Source organism: Dunckerocampus dactyliophorus, chromosome 15 (genome assembly GCF_027744805.1).
Source record: "Dunckerocampus dactyliophorus isolate RoL2022-P2 chromosome 15, RoL_Ddac_1.1, whole genome shotgun sequence".
Lineage (NCBI taxonomy): Eukaryota > Metazoa > Chordata > Actinopteri > Syngnathiformes > Syngnathidae > Dunckerocampus > Dunckerocampus dactyliophorus.
Window position 1 is genome coordinate 26,175,906 of NC_072833.1, and position 10,894 is coordinate 26,186,799.

Below are 10,894 nucleotides of genomic sequence, written 5' to 3' on the forward strand. Positions count from 1 at the left end.
GTTTGACATACAGTGTGTCCCACAGGGACAGAAGCCATGCTAGCTGTACTGTATACGCTGTGTATGGCAGAGTTGTGGACTCGACTTAACAATATCATCGAACACTTGCAATTCAACTTGGACTTCGACATCAATGACTCGGGGACTTCACTCGCACTTAAGTCTGATGACTTGAAAATACTTGAGATTTTCAGTAAGTGTGTTGTGTATTCCAAGTATTCCACTAACGTCCAATCAGGTTTAAGAACAAACAAATGTGTAGATTACATAAATCCTGAATGCTTTGTCAGCACACTTTCTCTGTGAATAAGTCTCGTTACACTGGTCTTGTTTTATTTAGAGACAGAACTATTCAAAATGAATTCATTGTATTTGTCAAATTGAATAGATTGTTACTAGGGATGTCCGATAATATCGGTCCACATATATTATCGGCCCGATATTGGCGTAAAAATGTAATATCGGTCAATATCGGTATTGTTTTTTTTTCCCTATAATGAAAACCGATATAGCCTATTAAGCGCCAAAGTCGGAGCATTGCTGGATTTGCTGCTAATATGGTGCCTGATGTAGTTAATAATTTACACCAGGAGATGGCGGACATCTGTAACTTCAATCTGGGCAACGTTTGTGGGTGTGTTTCTATGCAAAGTTTAGGCCTTTATAGACTTTGAAGCCCCGTGTGCTTGCGGCAGGGAGTGCGCTTGCCATAACAGTCCACATGCAGCACATACTTGAGCCGATGCTTTGCTTCACCGTGTTCGGGGTGGCAGGACGTGATGGGTTGTCAAAACACCACTAATGGTGAGCGGGGAAGCGGGAATGTAAAAACACGCACAGATAGCGGCTGGCAGACGCGGAAGACTCCTTGGCAGAAAATGCACTGCTGCCAGATTCACCAAACTTGTGGAGTTCTTCGAGTCACGCTTTGCCATTCCCAATCACAAGTATGTCTCAGATGTTTGCTTACACGAGTGCAATGTTGTTTACATCAACACAGAGAAGCTAATTGCTGATGCTGTATCCACTAGCTTCACAACAGACGTGTTCATTCCACAACAGGAGATACGTGATGTTACACATATCGGTTTCGGTATCGGATGATATCGGAATCAGAAATTGAGAGTTGCGGCAAAAATAGCCAGTATTGGACCTCCCGAATTGTTACGTTGTTAAAGGAAAAGTACACTCTTTGGAATGTCCCCCATCATCCACAGTCCTTATGTGAGACATGGACACATACAGTATGTCTTTCTCTTTTCTGTGCGTTCTAAAGATATAAAAGCAGATAAAAAGAGGCAGGTAATTCATGCACGTAATGGGACACACCTATTCTGCCTCGAAAGGCTGCTATTAAAACACCTTTAAAAAGCTCCAACAAGGTTTAGTGGTTTTCTATCCATGCTGTGAGCGTGTAGTAGCAGCTACATTCATGATAACATGGAATACTTACACTATTTTGGAAACTTCCTTCCTGGGTGTGTTGATTTCACATAGCAACATAGAAAGGAACACTACACCTAGCGTCAAAAACAAAAATGCAGCAGCAGTTACCTTTGGCCAGTGGCCTGAGGCATTGTGAGCGAGTGTGGGGTGAAGCCGGCTAGTAGCTAGCCGGTGTGATGTGGCGAGGTGTCACTACGCCAGCAACATAGTTCTTGGGCGTAACAATGTTAATAACAACAATAATAATGTCACTCTAGCTTTGTTAATATGCAGGTCACATGATGGAAATGGACGTTCCAGACGGCTTTAAATAGGTGCGTCCCATTACGTGCATTCTCAGCTGCCTCTTTGTAGCTGTTTTTTTTATTTTTAGAATGCACAGAAAAGAGAAAGACATGTGTTCATGTCAAGGATTGTGGATGATGGCAAATCTTTTTTTAAGTGCACTTTTCCTTTAAAATGGCATTTTATTTGGGAGACACTGAACAGTGTGTATGGCTTGTAAGGACTCAAACATTTCAAGACTATGACCTCAACCAAGACTTAACTTGGACTTGCACGTCTTTACTCGAGACTCGACTTGAGACTTACCGTATTTTCCGGAGTATATGTCGCTCCGGACTAGAAGTCGCACCAGCCAAAAATGCACAATGAAGAACAAAAAAACTATATATAAGTCACATAAATTGCATTTTGTGGGGGGGGGAATTTATTTGATAAAATCAGAGATCAAGAACAGACATTTCATCTTGAAAGGCAAGTTATAGTAATAACAGTAAAAGGGCTAAATAGGCGTCTAGGCGTGGTATTCAGATAACATAACTAGTTTACTTCCAGCTTGAAATATGCAGTTGTCAGTTTCTCGGTTGTCTTTACAGTATAGTTGATGTTTACGTTGGAAATTTTCAGTGGTACAGGAGTGACAGGAGTAGCAGATACTGGCACAGAAGACTAGAGCGCCCTCTCATGGCTGTCATTTTGAAAAAAAAAACATATATAAGTCGCTCTGGGGTAGAAGTCGCAGGACCAGCCAAACCATGAAAAACAAGTGTGACTTATAGTCCGGAAAATAAGGTACTTGAGACTTGCAAAACATTGACTTGCTCCCGCCTTGGCTACATGGTGCTCAAATGCCCAATATTTTTATACCTAGATCCTCCGCTGAGCAACTTCTAGACGCCCCTAAAAGTGCAGCTTGGAAATGTACGATTACCTACTGAATTCTCCTGATGAGATGATTGGCGCTCCATCAGCCAGGTGGGGAAAAAAAGGTGGCAAGGAAACATTTTGTGTACCAACCTGCATGAGGTGTTGGGGGCGGACTAGTGGCTGCAACAGCGTCATCATCTGCAATAAAGGCTTCATTGACAAATAGACCCACCTATCAACACGCTGCAAGTCCTTCACAGGCAGGCAGGACGCGTGATGTTGAGCGCAAATCTTAGCGCAAGCTAGTGCGTGATTGCGTGACAGCACAACTGGGTCTTTTGCGCTCCCCCGTGATGGTGTGCGATCAAGTCAGGCTCGTGACAAACACGTGCACAATGCCCACAAAGAAGCTGCTTTTCCTTTGTAATCTGCGTCAAAAACAGACGCAAGGAAACTGGAATACCAAATAATCTTGGTGACTCACCTTGTACTGAAACAGCATGCACGGCTATCTCAATCGTCTTGATCGTATTAGGCTGTAAAATAATGTTAGCTCCCAACAAAAGCAGCACACACTGAGGCAGAAACTGATTTTTTTTTAAGGAAATTTGCATTTGCATTTGAATTTAAAGGAAAACTGCACTTTTTTGGAATTTTGCCAATCATCCACAATCCTTATGTGAAACTTGAACAGTTAGCATGAGGGAGCTAGCAATGCACGTAATGGGACACGCCTATTTTGACTATAATGCCCTTTAAAAAACCTCCGACAAGGTTTTATGGTTTTATATCCATTTCTCGTATCTCTCATAATCTCAGATAATTTTTTTATTGAAACTGTATGACCTTATTCTCGTAAATTTAAAAACTTTTTTCTCTGAAATGTATGACTTTATTCTCATTGTTTTACAAGTTTATTCTCATAAATTTACGACTTTGTTCTCCCAAATTTATGACCCTTATTCTCGTTATTTTACGAGCTTATTCTCATAAATGTGCAACTTTTTTCCCATAAATTTACGACCTTATTCTCAGAAATGTACGATTTTATTGTAGAAATCTCAGTCTTTTCAATGTGGCTTTAATACTGCGTCATTTATGTCAATAGAACCTTTTTGGGCCATTTTTTTAGTAGTCACTTTGTAGTCTAAATAAATGTGTCCCGTTACGTGCATTGTTAGCTCCCACATGCTAGCTGCTTTTCTTTCTTTTGAATGCACAGAAAAGGTGTTTCACAGAAGGATTGTGGAGGATTGTGGAGAAAATTCCCCTCAGTTTTCCTTTAAGCGTATTCTTTTTTGACCTGTCTGCTGATACACGAGAATGCCTCCATACTGTGGCGCCTGCGTAACATGTCTAAATGTCTTCACAGAAGACTGAGCCAGTGATGAGCAGCAAACGGTGAGAACTCTCTGCACACAAAAGAAGCTGCAGACCTCGCTAAGTGAATTTAAAGTAAAACAAAAAAAAAGTGATGGCACACTCAAAACCAACACGTGAGGTACACATGACTGTGGCAGGGAAAAGCGTCATGGTTACCGACCTGGGGGTGGAGACACCTCCAGGGTAATCTCAGGTGTGGGCGGGGCACCATTACTATCTGAGCATACAGTGACAAATACAGCGGGGGGTGGATTTGGATGAGCACAAAGCTTTTAAAAGCACGTGTTGTGCCTCTCGCACTCAAACGACACAGACAATACACACATCTAGGCACACTTGCTGACAGGTAAACACACAGTTTATACGCCTGTGTTGTCCACAGCATTCTCACACCAATAATTGACATGTAGTTCCCCTGCTTGCACAGCTGCATAAACAATAGATCCCCGCTATCCACGAGGATTACGCTTCAGGACCGCCCGCGAATGGTAAAAATCGAGTAATTGAGACGCCCATGAAAACGTCTCTTTTTAACACATGGCTCACTCCCCCTCCACGTCCCGGTTAGCTGGACGTCAACATTTCCAGAAAGGGTGACTGTTGAAATTATTAGATTAGATTCAGCTGCAGAACCCTCCCCTGTCTCTCTTCAATACACCTCACACACTTACTAAACCTTTTCCATATTGAAAAATAATAGTCGTTTTTTTATATTATATAAATATATATATATATATATAAAGGCAGAAACAGCCTGCATTTCAGGTTTGTGTTTTCGGTGACAAAGCGTATTATTATTCTCGTATTATTAACTTTTTCTCCTTATGTTACACTTTTTTCTTTTTTTCTTTTTTTTTAACAAATATTTCTCAGATTTTTCCCAAATTGATTTTCCACATGTTGTCTATGTTTGGTTTATTTATTAATGTCTTTATTCTCTTAATATTTTGCCCTCATTCGTGTGAAATTACAGCTTTTTTCCATTTGTGTTTTGTTTTTTTAAGTTGTATTTTTTTATGTCATGCAGGCAGGTCGTAAATGGCCCCCAGGCCACACTTCTATTAAACACATGTATAGGTACTTACTTCAAATGAATGGTAATCTCAGTCACGGTGTAGAAGTTATAGATATATATGTTTCAATTTTGTATCTCACATAAGGTGCATTCAAGGCCACAGAAAAAAGTGCGAAATCTCACCACTTGGCGAAAAAACATTATTAGTTAAGCATCAAGAAAGAAATGTAAAAATTGTGTTGTTTTTTTTTTTACTTTGAGAAATGTATTCTGTACATTTTAGAGAATACGTATTTATTATAAATTGTTACCCACATGAAACTGACAAAAATCCACAAATTTGCGGGGGTGTGAAAGCGAAATCGCAAGAATGCGGGGATCCACTGTCGTGTCAACAAGGATTTTCAAAAGTAACCACATTTGAATTAGCAATGAAATATTTCCATCAAACCGTGATAGCATCTTGTCAGCATATCCTGGCCTTTGCGACAAGATGCATCACACTGATATGACTTTGGAGTGCAGATGACCACTGCAAGCTAACTTGCAAGTGTTAGAATTGGCAATCATCTGGCCGGGCTTTGGTTTGGATAATGTCATGTGGAGCACAGAATTTTGGGGGAGAAGTACCCAAAAGTGATTTGAATTGATCCTAAAGGGTCTCTGAGATGATTCATCAACATTGCTTAAATATGCTACTTTATATATTGTTTGTAATTATGTTCTGCATTGTTCGATTTTTGAAAGCGAACGGTAAATTTGCAAAATTTACATTTATAGTTGATGGTGCCACCCATGACGAGCTAGCTCTCGCAGTTCAGCCTCATTTCCGGAGGTGTCAAAAGACATCAAAATAGTAGTCGTGCCAAAATGTTGTGTTGCTGCTGGATGTTCTTAGTATCCAGGTGATACTGTAAATTTGTTTTCTTTTCTAAAAGAGGAAGGTTTAAGACAAAAATGGACTAAGTGGGTGCAGAGAATAACAGACAGATGGATGGCCACCTCGAGTTCTGTTCTTTGCAGTGATCATTTCACTGGTAACTGTTATGAAGGAACACCTACCTTTACAACAAGCATTTGGCTTGAAAGTACAGTATAAACGCATTTTCAAAAAATATGCTATTCCGCACAGGAAACACGGGAAAAAAAACAAGACAAGAACGACCACGACATCAAAGTTGGCACCACAGAGTAAGTCATGTCTTTTTTACATAATGTCTTCTAAAACACTATTCCACAATAGCGACAAGGCTGCAATGCATTATACAGGTACATGTTATATAATATATATTTATATCTTTATATCTTTTCACAGCCATACTGTGGGAGGCGCCGACACTGGCTAAATTTACAATAAAATAGGCTATAAAAACCTTTTTACGCTTATTCAGAAAAAATAATAATTGAAGGATAAGCAAAAATGTACACTTACTTACTTCCATCTTTTGAAAGCGACCAGTCTTCATCTCCATGTCTTAAGGCTTAAGTCCATGTTCTGCAACTGTTCTATTTCTTCTCCAAATGTTTCTACCTTCTTTTCTACTCGAAAACTATTTGCACATCGCTCAAATCTTAGCTATAATCACTGTAACCATCCTCTGTCTCGTACACCGCCATGTTTGTGTAGCTGCGTGATAGTACTCCGATGGCGTCACTTCCGGAAATGAGGCTGAACTGCGAGAGCTGGCTCGTCATGGCTGGCACCATCAAGTATAAACGTCCTTTTTGCAAATTTACTGTTGGCTTTCAGAAATCGAACAACGTAGAACGTAATTACAAACAATATATACCATATTTAAGCAAAGTTGATGACTCATGTCAGGGACTCTTTAAGCCCCCCCCTTTGAACTACTGATGATAATATTCAACAGAATTCTTTTTACTCCCGACCACAAGCCTGAGCCTCAAGATGTTGCGGCTCCAAGGTCAAATCGCAGCTCGTGGCCAAAGCCCCCCTTTGCTCACAGGGGGCGGCCCCGGCGTGTCAGCTGAAACAACAGGGAGGGATCAACTGGCGGGTGGGAGGAATGTCAGAGATGCTGACAGCCCGGTGGTCGTCACTGCGGAGCGCAGTGGTGCGTCCATATTGTCTACAAGGGTCAACCTGCCTCGGACCTGGTGATCTCCACTTGGGGATATGTCCTCACATTATCTCTTGGGGGAAAATCACAATTGGGGTACAGCAAGAGTCCATTTGTGACCCTCATCTACAATCTAAACCAACGTGCTCCTGGGGGCTGGTTTAAAAGGGAAGACACCACCCCGGCCATTGTACACCTCAAGGTGCAATGAGTCTAAGTGTGTTCATTGTTGGAGGGTGTAAGGTCTGTCGTTGGCTACTCACCTTCTGGCTGGCCGTTTGGCGTCTCATCTAAAGGAAGAAAACAAAGACATCAGTTACGAAACATGTCTTGATGCAGCACACCGACCTATTTGTAAACCCTGCAGCCTTAACTGATTAGCGCAAAGGGCCTCGTGACAGACCTCTTGCTTGCCATCTGCCTCATCTAACCACGCAAATGAAAGCACAGCTGCGAGGGCCGTGACACAAAGGTATCAGGATACGGCAATCAAAACCCGAAACACAGGTTGTTAGTGGGTTAGTGGAGCACAGAACCATGGGAGATGGTCTTGTATGCAATGGGAGTCATGCAACATCTGGACTGGCTTCTGCTTTTTGTAGCTGGGATTATTGGGTTCTATTACAGCAGTGCCATTTGTTTATGTCTTGGTATAAACACCATTATTTAAGGTGACATTTTGGAACTCCACCAGTTCTCAGTCAAGGTTAATCATGGATGATCAACAACGTGATGACAACCTTGAAATGGATGGACACCATCTGAGATTGTGACCCTCGTCTATTTTGGATTCAGGACTGACTCCTTTATATTGTTGCGGCGCACAGGAAAGAGAAAGTCAAGTGAGAGCATGTCTCGCAGAAGGACAACATTTCATCTGGGAGACATAAACAGTGCTTATGACTTGTAAGGACTCGAAAATTTGAAGACCATGACTTCAACCTGTCTTGTCTTGACTTGGACTCGCACGTCTTTACTTGAGACTTGACTCAAGGCTTACAAAGCACTGACTCGCTCCCACCTCGGGTATATTGAACTATATCTAGATTCTACCATTCCGATCCACAATTACCGACTGAATTCTCCTGATGAGATGGTTGGTGCTTCATCAGCCAGGTGGGGAAAAAAAAGGTGGCAAGGAGACGTTTTGGGTACCAACCTACATGAGGTGTTGGGGGCAGACTAATGGCTGCAACAGCGCCATCATCTGCAAAAAAGGCTTTATTGTCAAATAGACCCACGTATCAGCAATGGCATTTTCTTGGAACTCTACCGGATCTTCAGTCAAGGTTAATCATGGAAGATATACACCAACAAAGTGATAACAACCTTGAAATGGATGGACACCATCTGAGATTGTGACTCTTGTCTATTTTGGACTGCTTTATTGTAAGCGTGGACCAAAACGGTGCTTCTTCGTGGTCAGCTGTGTGCAGCCAGTCAAGCGCTGTGACCTCAACTCTATCTAGAGCACGTCTGCTGACAATGCATCGTCTTCTTCCCGTTGCCGTCTCATCTTCGGGTATCCCTGCTTTTTGTAATGATTCCCTCTCAGCATTCCGCGCCCCCAAATTAGCCGCAACCTCGCTTGCCTCGCTTCCAAACAATGCGTTGCTGGCCACCGGAGTGCAATCCTGCCGGGTCACATCATGCAGCCCAGAATGAGCCTCACTCTCTGTCTCATGGCCAGTGAGATAATGAGGGTGCAGAAAGGTTTTGTTTTACCGCCGAGGTCTCCCAGTGCAGCTGACCAGGCTGGCTGCAGGTATTTTCAGCTGTTGCCTCTGCTGGCGTGCAGACAGAAAGGGGCTCACAGAGGCTCCAGTGCGAGCCAAGCTGCTGCCAGTGTACATTTTCGTAGCACAGACCTTTATTGTGTGAATTAAAAGCTCTGTCAATGCCCCCATCAATCTTGACATCTGGCTTAATTTAGTTGGATTAGATGACACATTTCAGTATGATTGTTTGACAATCAGCTGACTGACCATGTCTTGATTTATGAGGGGCTGTTGTGCAACGCGAGTCGCAGGAGAAAGCCCTGAGAGAGTGATGGAACTCGGTGACAATCAATATCAGGAGGTGAAGACATGGGCTTCTTCTCTAGTGAAACCCAAGACAAAGGAGGATGAAGTGAGGACAGTAGTGCAAAGTGCCCGGGCAGCGGGTCAAATGGGTTTCTGTATGAAGGTGATGTATGAAGTAGCGGGGACTTGTCAGTTCTGGTGCCTGGGCCAGCAGGGGGCGGGGGCTTGGGTGTCAGTGGAGGGAGATGGCAGGGAACAAGGGATGGGGATTAAAAGTGCACTCATTCTGAACTATTCCAGGGACAAGAATCCCTGGCCCCAAGAGATACTCTGGCGACTCAGCAGGCCCATCAGCTCTTGTTCAGACTTTTTAAAGCGTCCCTGAGTGGCGGCGTCTAAAACAACAGCCTCGTTCAGCTGTTCAGACTCATTTAAAGAACAATGCTTTTCTGCATGAATTGAATGTATCTTCTCTGCGCTGTGCAGCTATTTTGAGGCAATGCTTGTCACCAGCTGGAATCTAAGGGGTCTCTGAGGGGATCTGAGTGGATGAACACTGAGGGGAAACTGTCCCGCTCACAACAAAATAATCCAAAATGATCATAGGTAATCTCATAATAGCATATTTGGACCAAATCCAATGCCCTCCAGTGTAAACAAAAAAAGCCCGAGCCTTGTTTTTGGTCGTCTGATAGCAATGGATGCATCAAAGTAGAGAAAAAGTGTCTCCCACTGCAAACTTGCATTGGATTTAGGCCTAACTTGGCATCAGATACTTCTGTATTCCCGTTTTGGTAGGCCTTAAATGACCTCTTGTGACCCAACAAGAATCTGTGCTGATATTTGGTTGCTAAGGATCATAGGTCAGCGTGTAGTTATTGCCATCCATGCCATACCTCATATCTTGGCACACCGTTTGGAAGGAATACTAAGCTGGAGTATAAAGATCTGAATGCCATAATAACCATGAAAGACATTTTTGATTTATTGATGTATAGGAAGAATATGTGCATGGTCGTCAGACAAATCCGGCATTGCTCTGGAGGATGGATGGTTTATTAAAGTAACTGAACCCAAGAAGTAGGCTTCAAGGCACACCCAAAAGTTATTTTTTCTTTCCTTGGGCATGTCTGGGTGGACCTTGGACCCCCAACAGAACTGAACTAATGGAGAAGGTAGGAGTAACACCATATTGTAATGACAGACAGGAGTGGATTAAAAAGGGAATGTTGATGGACTGACGCTAGAGATGACACATACTGTATTATGCTTCTAAAGCGAGGGCGGGATGACGGGATAGGTTAAGATGTGGTGTCTCGTTCAATCTGGACCTCAATTTTGGAGACAACCACAAAGAAGTATGTCTGCGATTCCAAGCTTCTGTACTATCACCCAGACCAATCCAGCATCCCAAATATCAAGCAACGTTTTTCATCATCAACCTTTGCTTGGACGTTTTGCACATGCATGCATCAGTCATACAACACCACAGTCAAACTGATGAAGCCCCTCCGTAATTAGAATTCACCCATTATTTTCCTTGGCCCCACAATGGCTGTTACTCCACGCTCATCCCTGCTGCACCCCTACCTTTCTTTGTGGGCTCTGGCATCTTGAGCCGTGTCCCAAAAAGAGTGTCAGGCAGTCAAAAGGTGCAGCTTCCCAGCCGTGGGACTCAACGGGAGGTGCCGGGCGAGGGGGTCGAGCAATGGCGATGGCGCACTCAGACGAGAGTGATGGGAGATGATGAGGGCGCGGCAGTACGTTTTGGAGGTCTCAGTGGGGGTGGGGGTGGA

The 10,894-nt window shown here is 43.1% G+C and overlaps 1 protein-coding gene across 4 annotated transcripts in view; it reads right to left on the bottom strand.

Moving 5' to 3' along the window:
* The window catches only part of mybpc1 (myosin binding protein C1), a 29,710-nt gene extending 18,816 nt beyond the window's left edge, over positions 1–10,894 (bottom strand). For 2 of the 4 annotated variants that reach the window (XM_054799977.1, XM_054799976.1), the window contains exons 1-5: positions 10,689–10,894; positions 7,338–7,364; positions 4,139–4,195; positions 2,746–2,793; positions 2,038–2,067 (exon numbers count right to left, since the gene is read on the bottom strand). In XM_054799977.1, the coding sequence (XP_054655952.1) occupies positions 2,038–2,067; positions 2,746–2,793; positions 4,139–4,195; positions 7,338–7,364; positions 10,689–10,710 (184 nt within the window). In that variant the 5' untranslated portion in view covers positions 10,711–10,894. The remainder of the gene's footprint in view (positions 1–2,037; positions 2,068–2,745; positions 2,794–4,138; positions 4,196–7,337; positions 7,365–10,688) is intronic. The other 2 variants (XM_054799978.1, XM_054799979.1) reach the window with 2 other exon arrangements.